This window comes from Physeter macrocephalus, chromosome 8 (genome assembly GCF_002837175.3).
Source record: "Physeter macrocephalus isolate SW-GA chromosome 8, ASM283717v5, whole genome shotgun sequence".
Taxonomy (NCBI): domain Eukaryota; kingdom Metazoa; phylum Chordata; class Mammalia; order Artiodactyla; family Physeteridae; genus Physeter; species Physeter macrocephalus.
Window position 1 is genome coordinate 112,692,329 of NC_041221.1, and position 25,069 is coordinate 112,717,397.

At 39.3% G+C, this 25,069-nt stretch overlaps 1 protein-coding gene across 8 annotated transcripts in view; it reads right to left on the bottom strand.

Moving 5' to 3' along the window:
- Positions 1 to 3,967: 3,967 nt before the first annotated feature.
- PGGT1B (protein geranylgeranyltransferase type I subunit beta) overlaps positions 3,968 to 25,069 on the bottom strand; it is an 85,452-nt gene continuing 64,350 nt past the window's right edge. For 2 of the 8 annotated variants that reach the window (XM_055086714.1, XM_055086721.1), the window contains exons 10-12: positions 23,472 to 23,602; positions 17,604 to 17,689; positions 10,740 to 11,198 (exon numbers count right to left, since the gene is read on the bottom strand). In XM_055086714.1, coding sequence (XP_054942689.1) covers positions 23,537 to 23,602 — 66 coding nt within the window. In that variant the 3' untranslated portion in view covers positions 10,740 to 11,198; positions 17,604 to 17,689; positions 23,472 to 23,536. Of the gene's footprint in view, positions 5,620 to 10,739; positions 11,199 to 17,603; positions 17,690 to 21,873; positions 22,357 to 23,114; positions 23,603 to 24,848; positions 24,899 to 25,069 lie in introns of those variants that run through there. The other 6 variants (XM_055086715.1, XM_055086716.1, XM_055086717.1 and 3 more) reach the window with 6 other exon arrangements.

The following is a 25,069-nucleotide window of genomic DNA, read 5'->3' on the forward strand; positions in this document are numbered from 1 at the left end:
GGGCTCCTGGGCAGCCACGTCTGGCGTTCTTAGCTCCGGGCAGGACGACGTAACGGAACAAACGAGGGCGGCGGCGGCGGTGGCGACAGTGAAATCCTCACCGGGCGGAGCAGGGCGCGGAGGCCCCGCCTCCTCGGGGGTCGCGGCCCGCGCCTCCTGCAGGGGTCGGACGGCTGCGGAGACAAACACCTACACAAAAGCTTGTCTGCTCCCGGCGTGGCGCCGCCCCAGCCCGGACACCCACTGGATAGTTAAAGCCGTCCTTTATGCGATGGCTGAGACGGTGGCTGTCTGGAGCTCTCAACGCAAGGACCAGGAAAATTCCTCATCCCACTGTCTGGAGGTGCGAGGGCAGAGAGAATGAATGCGGAGCAGGCACAACAAAGGATCTGGCTGACAGCGCCGGAAAAAAAAATAAGTGAGGGCCCAGGAAACGGCAACGCCGCATCTCAAGTCAGCCTTCCTGAAATCCAATAGGTAACAAAGACCAAGCCAGCGCTTCTGAGATGAGAACAAATACCAGGATTGTATTTTAAACACTCTAAGTGTGTAAGGTCGATTGTATCTCTATATCCTCTTGATACTCAACTTTCCTTTAATTTAAAAAAAAAAAAAAAGGATTCCTGCCAGCAAGATTCCTGGACAAACATTCTCACCCCTAGTTAGGACTAACTCACTTTCCAATTATTTATTTCATTGATTGAGTTAAACATTCAGTGCATGGTTCTCACATTTTATACTTCTTTTTAAAATAGCAGCTCCCCTAGGAGGCTGCAGCTGAAACGGCCTCTTAGTCTTCTCCCTGCTTCACTCATACCTGACTATCTTTGCTTCTCTTGAGAAGAAAACTTGGCGGAACAAAGTCAGGACTACTCTATTCCTCCACTATAGGCAGTCTCTTATCTTTCTTGAAAAGGAGGAAAGTGATAAGGGCATGAGCTTTTCTTTAAAAAAAAAAAAGAAGAAGAAAAGAAATGCCAGCTATGATTAGATTAGACACAACTATAAGATTTACTGCAAGAATGAAACCATTTTCCTTAGGGGTTTTTCTTGTTTGCCTTTTCTTTTGGTCGTTTTCTGATTTCTCTTCTCTGGTCCAGAAATCCAAAAGTATATAATGATTTCTTTCTTTTTTTTTCCTGCACATAAAGCTCCAATAATGTTGCTCCTTGACTCTTCTTCCACTAGAACTTTGCTCCTTCTTCAGTGTGTTACTTTTCTCTCTGAGTTGGTGCCGATCGCCTCATAGAGCAAAAGCAGCAAAAGTTAATGTGTTGGGTGTTCACAGTTGGGCTCAGTAGGAGATAAGACAAAATCATAATGCTTCTTGTTTAGAAGCTTCTTGTCCTTCTCAAGTTCTGCAGAACCTTGTGTATGCCCTTTGCTTCCATAAGGAAAACTAAACAGAATTCAAGTAAGGTCTGTAGCATCCACGAGTGCATTCCTCCCCAATATTAGCAATACTTGACAGATTGCCAGAAAGAGGTATTGCTTTAAAAGAGAAAGTTTTTCACACCCAGAAAGAATTTGGCACATAATAAAAATCACGATGTTAGAGCCAAACTAGTCTTATGTCAGGCATGACAAGCAGGAAGGAGGAAGGGAGACACAAAGGAACAAAAAAGCCAAATGTTTCCCCTTAAAAAGCTTTCCCCCAAAACCCCAACCAATGACCTCCACTTACAGCTCCCGTGTAAGAACAAGGACATATGTCCACCCATAGTTACAAGGAAGGCTGGGGAGGTGATTATTTTACTCTGGGAACATTGCCGCTCTAAACAAAATCAAGGATTTATTAGAGAGGAAGAAGAAGAAAGAGATATTGAGTAGGAAACTGTCAGTTTCTGCTACTCCTGGGGTAAGTCCATTCAGTTTCCTGAGTTTCTTCTTTATTTTCACTTATTTGGCTGCACCACGCGGCATGTGGGACCTTAGTTCCCCGACCAGGGATTGAACCCGTGCCCCCTGCAGTGGAAGCGTGGAGTCTTAACCGCTAGACCGCCAGGGAAGTCCCAGTTTGCTGAGTTTCAATTTTCTCTTCTGTAAAATGACTGGTTTTGAACTAAATGGTCTCTAACCTCTTCCTGCTCTTAATGCTAATGTCTCCAATCTAAGGATCCCTTTACCATCTGGCAGCACTAGCTGCTCTTTTCCCTGAATAAGTTGCTATTATAAAAGATCTGTCCACCCAATCACTTGCTATTAGGAAATGCTCCAGGCAAAATATGCTTAACAGTTGCCTGGATTCCCACCCAAGGCCAAGATGGGGCTGGGGGCAAGGGTCTTAGAATCAGCTGCTGTAGTGGCAAGAAGTGGAACTGCCCATGAGAGTCCAGATCGGTGCCCACAAGTTGGACACTGAGCATTTACTCAGATGCCTGGTGGTATTTACCACTCTTTATGTAGTCACTGAGTGAATAGCACTATGGAACATTAAGAACCTTTCAAAGATGACAGGCATACAAAATGAAGACTGCATTAACATTTCCCTTGAAATTCTCTGTACAGACTTCAAAGCCACAGGATCAGTCAGTAGGTGCCAAACAAAATTTGCTTTATTATTTTCTCTTCCTTCTAAGAACAAAATAAGATTAATATCATACAGAGTAATATCTAACTTCATTCCTCATAGGAACCAAAATTAAGAAAAAAGTTAATTCACATTTCTCAAAAATAATAAAAGTAGCATGACAGATGCTGCTTCACAGGGAACTTCCCCACCTAAAAGAAAGATATTTAATAGAGGGATTATGTGATGTGTGAATTTTTCACACTGAGAAGTCTAGCAATATTAAAGAGTCCCTCGCTGTGGGAAATCTAATTGTCAGTTTCCATCTAATGGAGAAAACTTTTCAATATAACTGCTTGATTGCCATGCGGATTCCTGAAATAACTCTAACCTATAGAGAGCCAAAGCTTTTGGCTTCATTTTCATCCCTGACACCCTATTTTCTCCTCCTTATAATAAACAACATAACACAATAGTTTTAACAAATAACACAAAAAATACACATTCCAAGTTTTTCTTAGCTGTGGACACAAATAAATAATTGTACAAATTTAGAAGTTGAAATCTATGATGATGAATGTTTTAGCAGTTTAAGAGTTAGAGACTGGAATTAGTAATATAAAAATATCCTGTTTTCAATAAACCCTAATATTTACTTCAACAGTCTTTATTTCAAAAGTGGAAACATAAAATGTAGCTTTCTGACACAAATGCATCCTAGCACCTATACCTAGAAAGGTCATTTAAAAAACCAAATTTTTTAACAGCTTTATTGAGGTATATTTACATACCATAAAATTCACCAATTGTAAGTGTACAGTTTAGTAATTTTTATTAAATTATGGAGTTATGCAATCATCTCATAATCCAGTTCTAAAACATTGGAATATCTCTCCATTTATTGAGATTTTCTCTAATTTCTCTCAGCTGTGCTCTATAGTGTTCAGATATATTGCACTGCTTTTGTTACATGCATTGCTAAGTATCTTATTATTGTGAATGAACTTGATTTCTTAATTTCATTTTTGGGTTGTTTATTGCTTGTACACAGAAATGCAACTAATAATTGCATAATAAACTGTATCTTGCAATGTTGTAAAATTCATTAATCCATGATTAAAGAAAGTTTTACTTTTTCCTTTCCAGTCTGTATGCCTTTATTTTTCTTGCCTTATAACTCGTTAGAACCTCCATTGTAATACTGAATAAAAGTGACAGGAGTTGACATCCTTGCCTCATTCCCAATAGTAGCAGAGAAACAGTCCATCTTTAACCATTAAATATTGGTTTAGCTACATTCCATAAATTTTGACACATTGTGGGTTTGTTTTTATTCATTTAGAAATATTTTCTAATTTTTCCTTGTGACAGTCTATCTAGAAATGTTGTTTAATTTCCAAATTATTCCAAATTTCTAAATAATTTAGATTTCCCATATTTCTTCCTGTTGATTTCTAATCTAACTCGGTTTTAAACAAAGACCATTTTTAAAAATTATTTCAGTGTTTTAAAATATATTGAGGCTTTTTCATGGGCTAACATGGGGGTTAGCAAACCTTCTCTTACTGGGTGAGATATTAGTTAAACATTTAACACTTGCAGCAATACAGTCTTTTTGATGAAAGCACAGTCAACAATAGATAAACAAGTGGGTGAGGCTATGTTCCAATAAATATTTATTTACAAAAATAGGCAACTGAATAAGCACATAAAAAGGTGCTCAACCATCATTAGTCATTAGGGAAATGCAACCCAATACCACTTCATACCTACTGGGATGCTTATAATTTAAAAGAAATGGAAAATAAGTGTTCGTGATGATGAGGAGAAATTGGAAGCCTTGTACATAGCTGATGGGAATATAAAATGATGCAGTGGGAAACAGTTTAGTGGTACCTCAAGAAGTTAAACATAAAACTACCAGCAATTCCTCTTCTAGGTAGATACTCAAAAGAACTGGAAGCAGGGACTCAAAGAGATACTTGTTTGTACACAAGTGTTCATTGCTGCATTTTTCGCAATAAACAAAAGATATAAACAACCCAAGTGTTGATCAACACATGATTGGATAAACAAAATGTAGTATATACATATAATGGAATATTTTTTGTCTATAATATGGAATGAACTTCTGATATATGATACAATATGGATAGACCTTGAAAACATTAGGCTAAGTGAAATAAGCTAGACACAGAAGGACAAATACTATATAATTTTACTTGTATAAAATGTCTAGGATAGGCAAATACATACGGACAGAAAGTAGATTAGACAGACCGGAGGGAGAGGGGAATGGGGAGTTACTGTTTAATGGGTACAGAGATTATGCTGTGGATGATGAAAAATTTGGGGTATAGTTAATGGTGATGGTTGCACAACATTACGAATGTAAATAATGCCACTGAACTGCACACTTAAAAATGGTTTTTAAAAATTAGGTGTCTGGCTCTTGAGTTGTAGTTTACTGATTGTTTCCTAAAATATTATCTGTTTGGGGTAATATTCCATGTATGCTTAAAAGGCATGTGTATTCTTCTGTTGGGTGGAGCATTCCATGAATCAGCTAGGTAAAGTTGGTTTTCCATGTCTTAGGTCTTTGTTCTTCCTCTGTTCCTCCTCTACTGTATTCTTTTGTGTTAAACTTTTTTTAGTGAACCTATTTCATTCTTCTGTTGATTTTAACAAAATTACTACTTCTTAATAGTTACTCTAGGAATTATGATATAAATATTAATTAAGCACAATCTACTTTGGGTTAATACTGACTTAATACCAGTAAAATACAGCAACTTAACAATATAGTTCCAATCCTCCTCCCTCCACTGCCATACATATTATGTATGTATAACACCGATGTATGTTATAAACCCAAGAATACATTCTTATAATTACTGTTTTACACAATCTAACACAAGATTGCTGTGTTTTTAAAGAAATTAAGAGAGGAGGAAAAAAATATATGTACACAATTTATTTATTCACAGTTTATCATTTCTGGTACCTATCATTTCCTGCTATCTGTAGTCATTTCCTTTCATTCTGAAGACCTCCTTTAGTATATTTGTAAGACAATGTGTTAGCAATGTTTCTTCAGTCTTTTAATTAATCTGTAAATCCAAAATAATCACAATAAAATTACTTTCAGGATTTTCTAGGAACATGTCAAGTTAATTCTAAAATTAATTCAAAAGACCAGTGGGTAAGACTCTGTACTCCCAATGCAGGGGGCCCGGGTTTGATCTGTGGTCAGGGAACTAGATCCCACATGCATGCTGCAACTAAGAGTTTGCATGCCGCAACAAAGAAGTCTGCATGCCGCAACAAAGAAGTCTGCATCCCACAACTAAACATGCCACAACGAAGATCCCATGTGCCACAACTAAGACCCGGTGCAGCCAAAATAAATAAATAAATTTTTTTTTTTTAAAGAGAGAAATGCACAAGATTGGCCAAGACAGTTTATAAAAGTACAATGCTGTAGCAAATACAAAAATGAAGCCATAATAATTAGAACAACTGGTATAAGAATAGACGAGTAGATCAATAACACAGAATAGAAAATCTAGATTAAAACTTATGATTAGATTTTACATGATTTCTGTTTATTTACTAAGTAATAAAGGTGATGTTTCAAATCAGTGATGAAAGGGAGGAGATTGAGATGGCAGAGTAGGAGGATGTGGAACTCACCTTCCCCCACAAACACATCAAAAATACAACTACATGTGGAACAATTCTCACTGCAAACTAACTGGAGACTGGCGGAAGGACTGCTGTACAACCCAGCCTGTAAGAAAGCTACACACAGAATCAGGTAGGAAGGGAAGAGAAAGAGTCAGGTTGGGACCTGCGCTCCTGGGAGAGGTCTCAGAGGAAAAAGGAGATTACACAGGTGGAGACTTGCCCTGGGAGTGAGTGGTTCAAGCCACATATTGGGCGCCTTGGCCCTGGGGTCCAACACAGGGAAGACAAGCCCCCTTGCCTGGTTGGAGGGCCGGTGGCACTAACAGGAGGGCTGTGGGAAGCCTGGACTCCACTTGTGAAGGGTGCGCGAACACTTGCTTGCTCTTGAAGCAGGGCAGAGACAGTGGATTGAGACGGCATACCACTGCCCCTGCATGTACCCCAGCCTGAGATGAGTGATAGCTCCAGCCACGTGCATCATGACACAGCTCTACACTAGGGCAAGGTCTGCCAAGGCCCAAGGAGAGAGCTCAGCAGTGAGACAAAAATGTGGCTGATGTGGCTGCCCCTGCCCTGATGAGCAGGGTGGGGGCAGCCATTACTGGTGCTTACATAGGCAGCACATCAGAAGCAGTCTGGGACTCTGACCCCAGCCAGACTGCCACAGGCCACACCCTGACTCATGCCAAGTGCCCACACTAGCCCCTCTTGCTCCAGCACTGCTTCCCTCTGGGGTGAGGGTGCTGGTGCTGGGAGGGGCGAGAGCACACACTTAAAGGGAACAGAACCGGCTCAGACCCAACCCTCAAGACGTCTGCTCCAGTAACTTGGGACCAACCCCACCCCTGATAGGGTGATGATGGTCACAGAAAAGATGGTTAGACCTAGCTCACACCTGGCTCCAGCCCTAGCTGCTCCATCTCAAGCCCCACCTCCTACCATGGTGATAGCGACCAGCACACCCTGGGGAAAGATGGAACTTGTGATCACATGAGATTCAGCTCCCCTCACCAAAGCCACTGGGCACACACAGATTGAGTGAGGATGCTCCCACATAAGGACACTCTTTCAAGACCACAATAGGTAACTGTTTCACCCAATTTCAGAGTGACAAAGAAAGTCAAACAAAATGAGAAGACAAAGGAGTTTGTCCCAATTGAAAGAGCAAGAGAAAACCCCTGGGCAAAAACCAAAAATGAAACAGAAATAAACAATTTACCAGACAAAGGATTCAAAGAATTAGTAATAAAAATGCTAACTGAAGTATGGAAAAGGATAGATGAACACAATGAGAATTTTAACAAGGAACTAGAAAACATAAAGAAGTATCAGTCAGAGCTGAAGAATACAATAACTCAAATGAAAAACACATTAAAAGGAATTAACAGCAGACTAGGTGATACAGAAGAACTCATAAGTGATCTGGAAGATAGAATAATGGAAATCACCCATAAGAACAGCAAAAAAGAAAAACAAAATTTTAAAAATAGTCTAAGGGACCTCTGGGACAACAACACAGTACCAATATTCACACTATAGGGGGGCCCAAAAGGAGAAGCGATAAAGGGCCAAAAATGCATTTGATAAAATTATGGCTAAAAACTTCCTGAACCTGAAGAACAGATAGTGAGGTACAGGAAACACAGCGGGTCTCAAACAAGATGAGAATTAACAGCAGACTAGGTGATACAGAAGAACTCATAAGTGATCTGGAAGATAGAATAATGGAAATCACCCAATCAACCGCCAAAAGGAAAAACAAATTTAAAAAATGAGAACAGTTTAAGAGGTCCCTGGGACAACGTCAAGTGTACCAACAATTGCATTATAGGGGTCCCAGAAGGAGAAGAGAAAGACAAGGGAATTGAAAATGTATTTGACGAAACTATGGCTGAAAACTTCCCAAACCTGAAGAAGGAAAAAAATATCCAGGTGTAAGAAACAGAGGGTCCCAAACCAGATGAACTCAACAGACCCACACCAAGACATATCATAATTAAAATGGCAAAAGTAAAAGAAAAGAGAGAATTCTAAAGGCAGCAAGAGAAAAACAAAGAATCACATACAAGGGAAACTCCAAAAGGCTATCAGCTGATTTTTCTGCAGAAACGTTGCAGACCAGAAGGGAGTGGCATGATGTATTCAAAGAACTGAAAGGGAAAAATCTGCAACCTAGGATACTCTACCCAGCAAGATTATTATTTAGAATTGAAGGAGAGATAAAGAACTTCTCAGACAAGCAAAAAATAAAAGAGTTCATCAATGCTAAACCTACTCTAAAAGAAGTCTTAAAGGGTCTTCTATAGGAAAGGCAAATACATAGTAAAGGCTGAAGATCAAACACTTAAATAAGCTAGTATGAAAATTAAAAGACAAAAAAATTATAAAATCAACTATAATTATAATGATTATTAAAAAGATAAACATGAAATTGTTAAATATGACATCAAAAACACAAAATGTTGGGGAGGGTAGTAAAAAAATGTAGATCTTTTAGAATGTGTTTGAACCTGAAGGACTACTTGTTTGAAACAAGTAGACATAGTTATAGGTCAACATATGTGAACCTCATGGTAACCACAAATCAAAAACCTACAACAGATACACAAAAACAGAGAGAAAGGAACACCAGCATACCACTAAAGAAAATCACTGAAACACAAAAGAAGAAACTAAAAGAAGAAAAAGAGAAGAAATACAGAAACAACCAGAAAACAAGTAACAAAACAGCAATAAGTATGTAGCTATCAATAATTACTTTAAATATCAATGGACTAAATGCTCCAATCAAAAGATATTAGGTGGCCAATTGGATAAAAAACAAGACCCATTTATATGCTGCCTGCAAGAGACTCACTTCAGAGCTAAATACATAGACTGAAAGTGAGGGGATGGAAAAAGATATTTCATGCAAATGGAAATGACAAGAAAGCAGGGGTAGCAATACTCATATCAGACTTCAAAACAAAGTTTATAACAACAGAAAAGGAAGGGCATTAGGGATCAATACAAAAAGAGGATATTACACTTGTTAACATATATGCACCTAGTACAGGAGCACCTAAATATGTAAAGCAAATATTAACAGACATAAAGGGAGAAAGTGACAATAATCCAATAACAGTGGACTATTAACACCCCACTTATATCAATGGTCAGATCATCCAGACAGAAAATCAATAAGGAAACAGTGGTCTTAAATGATACAATAGAACAGCTGGGCTTAAGAGATATCTATCGGACATTCCATCCCCAAATGGCAGAATACACATTCTTTCAAAGTGCATATGGAACATTCTCCAGGGTGGATTACATGCTAGGCCACAAAACAAGTCTCAACAAATTTAAGGTGAGAGAAATTATATCAAGCATTTTTTCAGACCACAACAGTCTTAAACTAGAAATCAATTACCGGGAGAAAAATGGGGAAAGCACGAACACCTGGAGACCAAACAACATGCTACTAAAAAAACAATGGAACAATGAAGAAATCAAAGAGGAAATCTGAAAATTCCCCAAGACAAATGAAAATGGAAACACAATTTTCTAAAATCTATGGGATACAGTAAAAGCAGTTCTAAGAGAGAAGTTTATAGTGATACAGGCCTACCTCAAGAAATACCAAAAATCTCAAATAAACAGCCTAACCTAATTACAAAAAGAAGAACAAAGTCCAAAGTCAGCAGAAGGGAGGAAATAATAAAGATAAGAGAGGAAATAAATAAAATAGAGAACAACAACAAAACAATTGAAAAGACCAATGAAATCAAGAACTGGTTTTGTGAAAGGATAAACAAAATTAATAAACCTTTAGCCAGGCTCATTAAGAAAAAGAGAGGATCCAAATAAACAAAATAAGAAATGAAAGAGGAGAAATAACAACAGATATCACAGAGATACAAAGACCTATGAGAGAATACTACAAACAGTTGTATGTCCAAAAACTGGAAAACCTAGAAGAAACACATGAAATGAACACATTTCTAGAAACATTCAGTTCCAAGACTGAATCAGAAAGAAAAAGAAATAGACAATCTGAACAGACAGATCACTAGTAGTGAAATTGAATTTGTAATTAAAAAAAAAAAATCCCAGCAAACAAAAGCCAGGACCCGACAACTTCATAGGGGAATTCTATCAAACATATAAAGAAGAGCTAATACCTATCCTTCTCAAACTATTCCAAAAAATTAAAGAGGATGGAAAACTCCTAAATTCATTCTACAAGGTCACCATTACTCAATACCAAAACCAGACAAAAATGCTACCAAAAAAAAAAAAAATTTACAAGCCAATATCTCTGATGAATAGAGATGCAATAATTCTCAACAAAATATTAGCAAACCAAATTCAACAATATATAAAAAGGATCATACACCATGATCCCACCAAAAAACTTCTAGAGTTCATCAAGGAATTCAGTAAAGCTGCAGGATACAAAACTGATATACAGAAATCTACTGCTCTTCTATACACTAAAAACGAACTATCAGAAAGAGAAAGCAAGAAAAAAATCCCATTTAATATAGCATCAAAAAGAATAAAATACCTAGGAATAAACTTAACCAAGAAGATGAAAGACCTAAACTCTGAAAACTATAAAACACTGATAAAGGAAATTGAAGATGACACAGAGAAATGGAAAGATATCCCATGTTCTTGGATTGGAAGATTAATGTCGTTAAAATGTCCACACTACCCAAACCAATCTACAGACTTAATGTAATCCCTATCAAAATACCCATGACATTTTTCATGGAAGAAAAATATCTCTTTCATAGATGCCACTAATCTCATTCTTGAGGTCCTATCTTCTAATACCAAAGGTCACCAAAGGTCCTATCTTCTAATACCATCACACTGGGGGTTAGGATTTCAATACAAGAAGTTTTGAGGGGACACATACATTCAGTCTAAGGCTGAAGATTTTGTCTATTGATCTTGTTTCTGGTCACACTGTTGGGCTCTGTTACTATTTCTAATAGTTTGTTAGTTGATTCTCCTGGAATTAAAAAAAAATTATCTGAATACACATAGGTCATTTTTCTTATTTGTTGCCAATATTTAGAGATTTTTTTTTCTTATTTTGTTATAACTTTCATTATAATGTTGGATAGCAGAAATGATAACAGTCATTCTAGATTTATTTCTGACTTTAATGGAAACCATTCAAATAATTCACCTTTGTAGCTGAGGATCCTGGAGGTTGAGGATTTTGGGTTAAAAATACCCTTTATTGGGTTAAGAAGGTTTTTTCTATTCCTACTATGCTAAAAAGAATTTTTTTATTAGATATACATGTTGAAATTTATCAAATTCTTTTATGAGGTATCTATTTACATGACTGTATGATCCTCATTTTTAATCTAGTAATACAGTGAATTATATTAATTTTTTTTCCAGTGTTGAACCTCCTCTGGGATAAATCCTGCTTCGTTATGATACATAAATCTATTAATACATTACTCAATCTGACGTACCAACATGTTCTTCAGCATTTTTGCTTTAATGTCCACATTTGTCCCAACTTTGGTCACTTTCTGGTGGCCTAGGATTCTTCCTGTTCCCTTTATCTGCCCTGAGTCAGTAGCACATTTGAAGTCATTTCCATTTTTAGGTAGTAGCTTTTCTCTGTTAACATTATTCCATCTGCTTTGCATATTTCAGGATTCCTTATAATAATTTCTGGCCCGCCCTGTGTATCCATTTCTGTTTTCTAGTACTACTATGAATTTTTTTAAATTAATTAATTAATTAATTTATGGCTGCGTTGGGTCTTCGTTTCTGTGAGAGGGCTTTCTCCAGTTGTGGCACGCGGGGGCCACTCTTCATCGCAGTGCGCGGGCCTCTCACTATCGCGACCTCTCTTGCAGCGGAGCACAGGCTCCAGACGCGCAAGCTCAGTAATTGTGGCTCACGGGCCCAGTTGCTCCGCGGCATGTGGGATCTTCCCAGACCAGGGCTTGAACCCGTGTCTGCTGCATTGGCAGGCAGATTCTCAACCACTGCGCCACCAGCGAAGCCCTACTATGAATTTTTTAAAAAAACAAAAAAGATCTATCATTTCCACGAATTTGGAATGGGAGGGACAGAGGCTTTTGCATGGCTCTATCTTCCATCTTGTTCAAAATTCAAAATTGATGCCATTTTTAGATTCTTGCTGGAACCTGATTATTTTTAGTACTCTCCAATCAGTTTAAATATCACCAGAAAACTAAGCACATCTACCTAACATTTTCTTCCCTTTCCATAATATGCTTTTTGGTTTAATTCCATAAAATGATAACTGTTAGGAAGAAAGGCAGTAATACATTAGCCAAAGTTGTCTGTTATGGAGATATGTCACAATATGCCTTTCCTACACGACTTTTCAACACCCATTTGGGATAAATTCTTTTTTTTTTTTTTTTTTTACCATACAAATGCTATGGTTCATTTTAAGTATAGATCCATATTAACCCTGAGAATGTGGGGCAAGAGATCTCCAATTTTTTTTTTTAAGTTACGGCTACCTGAGATTTTATTTTATTTTATTTATTTTTTATTCTTATTTTTTTTGTGTGGTATGCGGGCCTCCCTCTGTTGTGGCCTCTCCCGTCGCGGAGCACAGGCTCCAGACGCGCAGGCTCAGCGGCCATGGCTCACGGGCCCAGCCGCTCCGCGGCATGTGGGATCCTCCCAGACCGGGGCGCGAACCCGGTTCCCCTGCATTGGCAGGCGGACGCGCAACCACTGCGCCACCAGGGAAGCCCCGTGAGATTTTATTTTTTAATTTTTTTTATTTTTTGGGATAAATTCTTAAAATTTCTTCTTAGAATGAACCCACCTGGTCAGCTAACAGCATTTTTTTTCTCCTCTGCATCAGAATAAGGATTTTTTTTTTCCTCCAAATGAAATGCTGGTTACCTCAGCAACATTAAGAAGAGTTTTCTTTTTAAGTTCCCTTTCCCTTGAGGTGAAAAGGATATTGTATTTTCTAGCAGTTTCTTTTCTTCAGAAGTTATCACAGACAATCTTTGGCCCAAAGAAGGGGAGCAAACTGCTTTGGGGTGGTTTGTTTAAGGACAGAGGATCAATTCTTGTCTCAGAGTTTCCCAAATTGCAAAGTTGGAACTGCGTGCACATATCCTAAATTCGTCCTTGGAGGACACTGTTATTTCTCTAGCAAGCAAGACTTGGCCCAGAAGGACGCCTAGGATGGCCAACTCAGGCTATCTTAGGAGACTGCGGTCGTACAAGACATGCTGCTGAGCAGAGACTGCACTGCCTGCATCCCATGTCCATTCACTGAGTCTTGATATGTATACCAACATTCATTCATTCATTAAATATGACTGACCACCTACTGTGTGCCTGGCAGTGCTCTGGCAGTGCAGATTCAGCAGTGAACAAGATAAACAAGATTCTTAAAATATAAATGTCCTTTTAATACCATGCTGTGTTTTGAAAGCTTCAATTTTGTATTAGATTTTTTGATGCTGAGGTAATATGATCTTGGTAGGGAGGGCAGAACCTTTTTTTCCTGCAAGGTACACTGTGAAATGATATACCATTTCTTTCCTAGGAAATGAGATATGCAAAGAGATCATTGGTTTGTTTGTCATTAGATATGCTAGAACTATATTGGATAACCAGGTTTCTCTTAACTAAGGTCCTAACCACTAACCCCACCCCTATCCCCCAACCTGTTCACATTGGGGCATAATTCTTTGGCAGATGACACCTTCTATAGGTACGGGGAAGGGAGGGTTAAGAGAGAAAACTGCCTCTGATCAATACAGCTGTATCATCATCATAAATAATTTAACCACATACTCCGTTTTTAGTTTCTTTGATCTGCTTCTATCATCATGCCTGGTTGTGTTACTGCCACAGAAGTTTGCTCTTTGCGAGGCTAAAGAATCTCCTTGCAGGACCTCAGTCATCCTCCTGGGGCAAAGGACCACTTTGTATTATTCCTCCTGCTTCATAGCTCAGCATCGATGTTTTTTAACCATCCTGAAGGATCCTGAGTGCATTGTTGCTTTGAGATGTTATAAGCCAGGGATAAAGGAAGTTACTTATTAGTGCTGGAAATAAGATAAATGGGCTGGTTCTAACGACCATCTTCCTCTAATTCCTTGTTTATTTTAGAGGGTTGTTTGTTTTGTGAGAGTTAGGGGAGCGAAGATATAGGAGGAAGGAGAAGGGATCATTTTTCAGGACCTCAGATTCAGATCTGGTATTGGTTTTGGTGGCAGTGAGTGAGGAGATGGGGGTATATTCTGAGGAAGAAATTAGTGTAAGATTATCATATAGCAGAGTTCATTGGCTCTGGCAAAAGTGATAAAGTGTGTCTTTGTTTTATTTTGCCACAAAGACATATTTTAAAAATCTCCTTCTTGTGCCACTGGTCCTCAACAAAGAACACAGCTCATATCTCCATTAATTTGAAGTTAAAAATGTTAACAACATCAATATTGGCCACTGACTTATTGCTTAATCTAAGTATTTGCTAGGGCTTCGAGCACTGCTGTTCTATTACAGAGGGGAGAAATATCTGGGAAGGAATTTGCAGAGTAGAAAAAAATGCTAAGAAAGGGATTCTATAAGCCTCATACTACAAAAATAGTGTTGACTTTGAGCAGTAAGGAAGGACAAGCTTTTGACCAAGAAGCAGGCACATTTTCACCTACAAACTGGCCGACCAAGGCAGAGGGAAGCTATGGTGTATGCTTAAGAGTTTTAAAAGAGCACCTTTTTCTGAATAAGAATAATGGCACAACGGGAAAGCACAATGAGAATTGTATTTATTAACCAGTCTGCTGCTTTTCTGTAACTATGATATGTACTCCCTTCCCACAGAACATCTCCTTCAGAGTCTGGCTCTTCTTGCTACCTCAGTTCTCCTCACCGACTCGGCTTTACTTCATCTGCTTCTTATTTGAATCCATAATTGAAATGGAGGGATCTGAGTCTTTCGTGATGTGAAACAGATATACTCTCTTTCAAGGGCTCAAACCACTTTTGCGACCCCTTTCCTAATGTCCACAGGTCTTCAACTACGTCCCGAAGCTCCCAGGAGCTCCAAGATTCCCCCACAGACACTGCTGCCCATGTACTCTAGCAAAAGAAAATGGGGAATTCCATAGTTTGACTGGCGTGGCCAGTGTCAGAAGGTAATTACAATCAGTAAGAAACTGAGAATAAACCGCAATACCCCAGGCACAGTCTCAGGCTCCGACTCTGAACTCCTATCTCTTCATTTACTGAGACATGCACAATTTTGAATTCTATCAGGGGAAACATTATTATGACATTTCCCATTATAGAGGATTCTACTATGATTTTCTTTCTAACATAATTTCTGGAACACAGTGACACTATAAGTATTTCCTTAGAGAAGCAGCAATATAGCTACATTAATATAAGTGAGAAGAATATTTGCTGCAAATATATCTATTTTAGAGTTCCGTCAGCTTGCTAGGGGGGAGCGCTGTATTTCACACAGGCATTTCATAGTATATTGTTTACTCTTAAAAAGGAAAATTGTTAATATTTATCTTCCAGTATCCTTTCATGTAAAGATTCACAATACGTGTTTTACTATGTGTAATGTGTACCTAGCTGAAATCTTTCTATCTCATGATTCCAGAAGGAGTTTTAAGTTTCTTTTTTCAATATTCCAAATTTTGTTTACCTGTATGAAAAGAAGTACTTTCTATTTAACTGTAAAAGTACTCACTGAGTAACAAACTCTAAACAATTTGTTACGTTACCCCATTATTTTGTTAACAATGAGACAAAAATGACTATCATATATAAAGTATCCAACACCTACTAAGCCCACAAATATATATTCAATGAATGAATGAACATATCTACCTTACATATGGAGAAACTGAAGTCAAAAGAAAGGTTTTAGCCACAATTATGTACAACTCACGAAATCCCCTGAAAATCTGATTCAAATATTCTTTTCCTTTCTTTCCTTAAAAGACAAGTGAAAGTTCTAATAATGGACATTTACTCTTTGAAAGGGAAATCTGAGAGTAATGTTTTGTAGATAAAAAACCTTCAGATTAAAATTTCAGAATATGGGCTTCCCTGGTGGCGCAGTCGTTAAGAATCTGCCTGCCAATGCAGGGGACATGGGTTCGAGCCCTGGTCTGGGAGGATCCCACATGCCGCGGAGCGGCTAGGCCCGTGTATCACAACTACTGAGCCTGCGCGTCTGGAGCCTGTGCTCCGCAACGGGAGAGGCCGAGACAGTGAGAGGCCCACGCACCGCGATGAAGAGTGGCCCCCGCTCGCCGCAACTGGAGAAAGCCCTCGCACAGAAACAAAGATCCAACACAGCCAAAAATAAATAAATAAATTTATAAAATAATAATAATGATAATATTATATGTAAAGCATTAAAAAAATTCAGAATAAAAATAAGGAAGAAAATTATTTCATCTAAACACTTTTGTCTTTCTTTTACTCTTAATTGTAAAATTCTGAAAAAACCATTTAAATACCATGAAGTTACAAAGTCTCATCAATTATAACTCGAAATTGTGGATAAGAAAAAGCTGGAAATCTTAGTAAAGTTCTAACTTTTAAAAAATTGCATATACCACCTTGTATTTTCCAAATGACTACTGCAAGTGGGAAATAAAACCAGAAATACAGCCTTGTCTTCACCTGCTACCAGCACCACAGTTCTAGTCTGAAAAACTATTTTATGGCACTTCAGTCCAAAATTTATTTTCTCCCCATTCTTTGTTACAAAACCTTGATAAATATGCCCAACTTAACAAACAAATGAACAAACAAAAAAACAAGCAAAAACCCAGCCTTCTTTGCAGCTAGGGGTAGCCAATGAGATGTCACTGGAAGTTGTTAGGTGGGGCTTCTGGGAAAGCCCTCTGCCCCCTCCTTCCTTCTCTTCTAACTGAAACACAGTTCTGAGGCCTGGCATTCCAATCCTCATCTTGGACTCCTGAGGAGAACCTGAGGATAGAAGTCACGCACTACGACGACTAGAGAAGAGAAAGAGATGAGCCCAAGTCTCTAGGAATCGTGGGGCTTCCATTCTAGCCTTGGACTACCTACTGCCCACCTGCTTTCACTCAAGAGAAAATAAAGCTCTAACTTGTTTAAACCATGTTATTTGAGTTTTCTGTTACATGTAATCAAATCTAGTCCCAACTGATAAAGCCACATTATAGCTATTTGACCTTTAGCTATTCATTTAACTTCTCTGTATCTCAGTTTATTCATCTATAAAAATGGGCACAATAATAGTCCTGGCTCAGAGTTGTTATAAGGATTAAATGAATTAATACATGTAAAGTGATTAGAATTGTAACCAGAGAAGACTGACTGCTCAATGAATCCCATCTGTTACTATTATGCACTTGCACCATCTATAATATCATACCTGGAGTTTAAATGTGAAGGGAGAGTGTGTGTGAAGAAACGAAATCACTGCATTTGTTTCTTGCCCCATTCTTCAGGGACGGAGACCTGGGCAAAGAGCATAACAGAACCCTGATAATACGATAATGCATGCTTCTCAATTAAAATCACTTTACAGATTACCAAGTACCTTCAGATAACTGAGTTCCTCTAAGCCTTACCAGAGCTCTGAGATGAGGGTGAACGTTGAAGCTTGTTTGTGTTGGCAGGTCATTAGCTGACTGGCTCAGTGGCCAGAGTCCAAGTTCACCGTTCCAGTGAGGGCCAGTTGGCTGGATTCTATTTCATAGCCCTAGATTGTGCAGCATACTTAGCTGTGGTTAACTGCTCTCTGATCATGATTCCAAGTTTAAATCGTGTGGAAGAAGACATGAGGGAGTATAACTCAGCCATGCTGGAGAAACTAAATGTCTGCCTTCTCCACCAGCCAGCAGGTACATGTGGATTGTAAGTGAGGCTTTTTTTTTTAAAAGAGAGATTTCCTGAATCTTTTTCTGAAATCTGACTTTTTTTCAGCTAGTTTATTTAGAAAGCTTCTGAGACTTAGGGTTTTGTTTTGTTTTTTTAAGAATTTATTTATTTATTTTTGGCTGTGTTGGGTCTTCACTGCTATGCGCGGGCTTTCTCTAGTGGTGGCGAGCTGTGGCTACTCTTCGTTGCAGTGCACGGGCTTCTCATCGCGGTGGGTTCTCTTGTTGCGGAGCACAGGCTCTAGGCACACGGGCTTCAGTAGTTGTGTCATGCGGGTTCAGCAGTTGTGGCTCGTGGGCTCTAGCGTGCTGGCTCAGTAGTTGTGGTGCACGGGTTTAGTTGCTCTGTGGCATGTGGGATCTTCTCAGACCAGGGCTCAAACCCGTGTCCCCTGCATTGGCAGGCGGATTCTTAACCACTGCACCACCAGGGAAGCCCGAGCCTTAGCGTTTTAACTTGAGAATGCCTCTCAGATTAGCTCCACTCTAATCTTAATATAATAATGATAACAGCTGATATGTACTAAGGCACTCACTCTGAGTCAGCACTATTGTAAGCGCTTACTCCTACCATCCCATTTGATTCTCATGAAACTCTACAAGGTAGGTACTATTATATCCGCCCTTCAGAGAAGGTCATCCTAAGCCACAAACAGTGGAGTGACTTGCCCAGCATCACCGGGAGAGGCAGTGGCAGAGCCAGGAGAGAGCCCATGCTCTTAGCCAGCGCCTTGTATCTGTCTTAGAGTCATAAACTCTCCACTTTCTGTCTTTACACTCCAAGCTTCAGTCCCTGTGGAGGGAGGGCAGAGGTGTGATTCTTTGACCAAGTGCCTTTGATTGTGGCCATATTTTTATCACTTGTTATTCCGTATTCCACTCTCTCTTTACTCACAAAGGATGGTAAAATCTCTCAGGCAGTGCTTCTACCAGATCAAATACCAGGATTGTACTGTTTTCTGTGCTGGGGGGGCTTACTGCCTTTGGTTGACCCTTCATCTGAGCTCACTATCAAAAGCCCATGAGAACCTCTGGTCTGAGGCTCCAAGTCAACTTCTCCAGGGAGACTTTTTTCTGAAGAGTCCATTCCTGCTAGTGATACTCAATTGGGGAGAATTATTTCCTGTAACACATGCAAGAACAGAGCCTATTTCCTTGATCCTAATTGGCACTATCAATGTAATAACAGCATTTTGGCAGAGTCAGGGGGCGACAGGGAGGAAGTGACACAGAATTTTTTTAAATCAGAAAAGTATAAAAATGTACTTCTGTGATCTTCCTCCCAAAACCCATAACCCCAGTCTAATAATGAGAAAAACATCAAACAAATCCCAACAGAAGAACATTCTACAAAATACCTGACCAGTACTCCTCAAAACTGTCAACGTTATGAAGAAAAGTCTGAAAAACTGTCACAGCCAAGAGGAGACATAACTAAATGTAATGTGGTATCTTGGATGGGATCCTGGAACAGAAAAAGGACACCAGGCAAAACCTAAGGAAATCTGAATAGAGTTAATAATGATAAGAATGCATTAATATTGGTTAATTAATTGTAGCAAATATACCCTGCTAATGTAAGATGTTAATAATATGGGAAACTGGGTGCAGAGTGTTTGGGAACTCTCTGTATTTATCTTTGCAATTTTTCTGTAAATCTAAAACTTCTAAAATAAAGTTTATTAAAAAAACAAAGCAAACGTGGGCAGTGTTGTCAAGTCCTATCGTATATGTAAAATTCTACTGGGCTGGCTGACATACTGTCCTCACATTTATAGAAACCTGAACCCAACACCCCTCCTCTCCTCTGAAGAGCTATGGGCACTTTATAGAGAGAGACACCTTAGTTTTTGTTATTTGTACCAACCTACATGGCACATTTTATGATCCCCATGTTATAGAGTAATGAGATCTGGCACATGCAATGGCTTGCTCAAGGTCACCAGGATGTGGGCAGAGCTGGGCGTGGAGCCCTGTTTACCTTTCCTGGTACCACTGCAGGCTGGGCAGGGAAACCGGCTTAGATGAATTCAATTCCATTCAATTCAACCGACGTTAACTAACATGTACTAGTTATTGTGAGCACTGGGAATCTTAAACTGAATGAAATTCAGCTCCCTGCTCAAGGGCCATGTTGTGGTGCAGTGGGGAGAGACAAATACATCAAGAGTTATTTTCAATACAAGAAGCTAAGTGCCAAGGCAGACACGTGGGGAGTGTTGAGGGAGCTGGGAGGAAAGGCTCCCCCAGACAGGAGGTGGCTATTTAGCCCTAGGAAAAATCTCAGCCTGAAGTGCAGGTGAGCCCTGATTAGGGAAAATGTGTTTCTTGGTTCCTTAGGGGCCCTGCTGCATCTGATTTCTTACAGTCCCAAAGGCCCTTCTGAAAGTTCACTTGGTGGCAGGAGTGGGACTGCAACACTGAAGCCCATTTTCTGGCAGGGCATAAATCTTACATTCAGTGGCCCAGATCTTGTGAAAACATGAAAGGGCTTTGATATACACGAATAGCAAAATAGCAAAAAAAAGAAAAAAGGGAAAAAAAGTTACAGTCCAATTTACTCAGCTTCCTCCTGTGTCTGTGAGGTATAAATGAAGGGAGATCCGTGCAGGATTCTCTGGACTGTGAGGTATGTTGGCATTCCTAAGAGAGTGTGACAGCCTGAATTTTCTGTTTGTGCTTTTAGTGGTTGATTAGCTAGTCGGGACAATGTAAATCAATGTTATTTTCTTATACCCTTTGATAGTGGGGCATAGGCATTTCTTCTGTAGGTTGTGAACCACTCCCTGGGCCCATTTCCTCCCTGTGGGAGATTTGAGGAGCCATGGTAACTTGTCAGTCCCCTAGGCCATGATCTGAGGCACTGTACAAAGCCCATTTTGCAAATGCAAGAGATTTTTTTCTTTCTTTTTAATAGTGAGTGTCTGAATTAAAGAAGCAATTTCCTAAACTGGAGGTTCCAAATCAGTTGTTTCTGCTAGTTTTATTCTGTATATTTTTGAAATTATTTGCTCTCTTTCCATGTTTTCTGAAGATGGCGAGCAGCCAGCTGTTGGGTCCTCTTCTGTCTCTTCTTGGAGTCTTCTCTGTCACGACCAGGCCCTCTCTGGTGTCCTAGAAGTTCCTGCTCTCAAAGACGATGCCCACGTCATATCCTGAGAGAGTTAACATCCTTCCCTTCACACTCATTTTCCTAAACCCAGAAGAGAAAAGAAACTCTATACGCTTGGCTTTGTTCAGAGGCTGGTGTCGTCTCACAGGCTGCAATTCCTTGGTAAATTACCCCAATGATTCTTCAGCCAACAGGGGGAAATTCGTCTTTTATAACATCTTCCTTTAATGAGTCTTCCTAACACCACAAAATGACCTTAACACCCAGAAGAGGATTTTTACAATGGTGTGTAGAAAAGTCTGGCTGAGGATGTGTGTGGAGATAAGTTCATAATACTTGGGGAAGAAAAAGGATACAATACAAGAATGTGATTTTTAAAGTGGATGCAGACCACTTTTCAGGATTTTTTTTTTAGTGTTTTTAAGGAAAATGTGATCAGTCTTTACTGTTACATTTTTGGAAAATAAGCAATGAACAGTGATTTAGTAGACAGTAGTCATATCAGAAGATGTCTTTCATCTATAACTTATTTGATATGATTTAATTTCTCTTTTCAATAACTTTGTTACATTTAAAGTATATTAAATCATGCAAAGATAGAACATAATTTTACATCTGACCTGAGGGATAAGAAATGGGTTTACATGCTATCCTGCATTTCATGAAACTGGCCACAAATCAGAGGAATAAAAACAGAAATATTTTGAAATGATTTATAAATATTATATACACTACTGTTTTAGGAAAATTACTTTCCAGTAAAAATGGCCAAGATTCACTGATTGATTTTTCCAATAAGCATGACTTTCACACCTACCATGTGCTGTGTCACAACTTAGAAATTCAAAAAAAAAAGAATTGAATAAACCAAAGCTGCTAACAGCAAGCGCTCACGGTCTGCCTGAGACAATGGACAGTAAACAGGTAATTTACTGCCCAGCGTGGGAAGTTCTTTAGCAGAAGCACATAAGCAGAACCAGGGAGCAACAGGGTGGGAGAAAGACTATAATGGGCCAGTGTCTTGCTCTGTCTAATTCAGCTGGGCAGGTGAAACTGGACTTTTAAGTTGACAGTTGAAGGATAAGTAAGAGTTCAGAAGGGCAGGTAGAGGACGTTCTAGGCTGAGAGGCGGTCTGTGCAAAGGCAAGAACAGAGAGAGCAGAGTGCCTTCAGGTATCACAGGTTGGGCAGAGGGGAATGACCAAAGGTGAGGCTGGAAAGGGAGGCAGGGCTTAGGTCTCCAGGGCCTGACAGAGCATTATGCTAAGGAGATACATGTTACCCTGTGAACAGCACTTCTCAAACTTTAACGTTCACAAGATTCACTGGGGAGCTCATTAAAATAGATGCTGATTCTATGGGTCCGAGCTTTACCTTTTCTAACAAGTGCCAGGTGATGCTGCTGCTGCAATGAAGCGGTTTTCGGGCCTCACTGAGGTAGCAGATATTCGCCAATTCCAATAGCTGGAAGGGCTTACTGTGGGTGCCCTACCATCTTTTCTATGTGTTCTATGATGTGAGGAGGGTGGAGAAGCCAAGCCGGTCCAAACAAGCAGCTCTGCACTGTAAGAACCACAATCTGGTTTTCTATGGAGAAAACACAGTGCTGCAACAAATAGACCCAGTTACCCAAAGCAGCTGATATTGGTTGTCGGCGTGGCCCAGAGCCTTCCCTCCTCAAGCATTAAGCGTTAGGAGATTGAAATCTTGGTTCTAGTTCACCTCTGCAGGGTACTCAGTTCATCCAGGCTGTGCTGGTGTCTGCAGCAGCCCAGCTCTACCAAGCTCAAAGTTTCCACTACGCAGGGCCAACAAAGGAGTGGTGGAAATGAGAAATGAGAATCTTGTTCTATGACTTTCCAGATATAATTGTTTAATTATTTTTTATAAGTTATTTTAAGTCATTCCTTAGTCCTTTCTCAAATTATAACAGAGATGATTAAATTGACCATTTTTCCTAATAACCAGTAATAGAAATCTGGAAAAGGAAAATGCCAGGCTGTGTAAAATAAATGAAAACTTGAATTTCTGCTGAGTTGATTGGTCTTGAGGTCACCATCATATGTAAGCATGTGAGTATAAACACATTCACACGTATGTGGTTGCATGTGCAGGTCCTTTTATAGAAGCTGGTCACACATGTTGCCTCTGCAGAGGGCTGCAGAATGGGGGTTGGTGTGGGAGGAGAGTTCCTCATCAACAGTACACTTTTTGTCCTGTTTAAAGTTTTTCTGATATAATTGCTTACCTTTTAAAAAAAGAGAAGACAGATGTCTCAGTGGTTGAAAAGCATGATGAAACTTGCAGCACCCTTTAGTCTGCTGGTTTGGGCAGTAACACTTTCCTCCTGGGCCACCTCGTCTTGAAGCTCTTCTTATTCTGTGTGTTTAAGGGGAAAAGATGAAAGTCATCAGGTCTCCTGAAGCTAAATTACCCAGAGCCTGAGTAATTTATTAAGGAACTTAACCTTTGAAATAAATTCCCCGTAAGTCAGAATTTTTTTCAATTGTGTCCTCAGTTGACAGTTTCTGCCCTCTCTTCAGAAAATGGTGAAACATAATCGAAATGAGATGTAAGATTACAAAATAAAAATGAACTGGAAGGAAAGACATATCTTTTTAACACAGGCAAACATCTTCATTGATGCCCTTCCTACCACCTTCTCTTCCCCAAACACACTATGACAGATCTCTGGGGAAAAGCATATTCCAGGTAGATGCCATATTGACTATTAACATTTAATGGATAACTTTCATTATGGTATTATATATTTATAAGCAGAGAAGAAGCATCATGTCTTCCATAAACACTATGAGTATTAAACATACAAGTTATAACCCAGTTTGCAACCTGCTCTGACTTAAATAAAATCTCATTTTAGTGAATTGGAGTGAGCTCTCTGAAGTCATTTAGACACTAAAGTAATGCTGGTATATGCCTGTTGTAGAAATGAAAGCTGAAATAATTTGGTTTGGAGCTCTATGTTCTGTAATCTGTATTTCCTCTCCTCATAGGAGGTAGTACAATGTTTGTAAAAAACTTAGAAGTAGTGCTTCCTGAAACTCATTTGTCTACTTACATATTAATAGGCCTTCCACTTAGAAATTCTTCCTACATTTTTAGGTTTCATCTAGGAGGGATTTAGAGATAAAATCTAAATATTTCAATATAGTAATTAACATCAAGCCAGTCCCCACTTCCTCAATGTTTTCAATAAAAACATCTTCCTTCTCCAGTGTTGGACATAACCTCATCTAGCTAGGTCTGACAGAGAAAATCCAAGAGCTGCTGGGATCCTTACCTCTTTCGTTCTCTTCCAAATGTTCAGGCTTCTTAGTACTGATGAACTTCCGGTGTTGGGCAGGGCTGGGCGGGGCCGGGGGAGGTACATATATATACTTTGCCTCCTAAAGACCCTGCTCCCAACTACCATTTAAGAGACATACATTTGTCAGCCTGAAGTCACCTTAAGCTCATCTACTCTCCATGTTAGAATGGACCTTTTGAGTTATTTAATACAGTGATTCTTAAACCTGGCTTCTCATCAGAATTACCTGTGGAACTTAAAAAGATTCCTGTCTCTACCATAACCTTCCGAATGAAAAGCTTTGGAGGTGAGTCTCACCTTTTTAAAGTGCAGCTCTGAATTTGTCAATCCAAATTCTGAATGTATCTCTATGAGAAAAAAATTTGTATAACACAAACCATTATCACAACTAACAAAATTTAAAATAATTATTTAATATCACTAAATATCTAGTTCATATCAAATTTCCCTAGTCCTCTCAAAAATGTCTTTTGAGGGGCTTCCCTGGTGGCGCAGTGGTTGAGAGTCCGCCTGCCGAT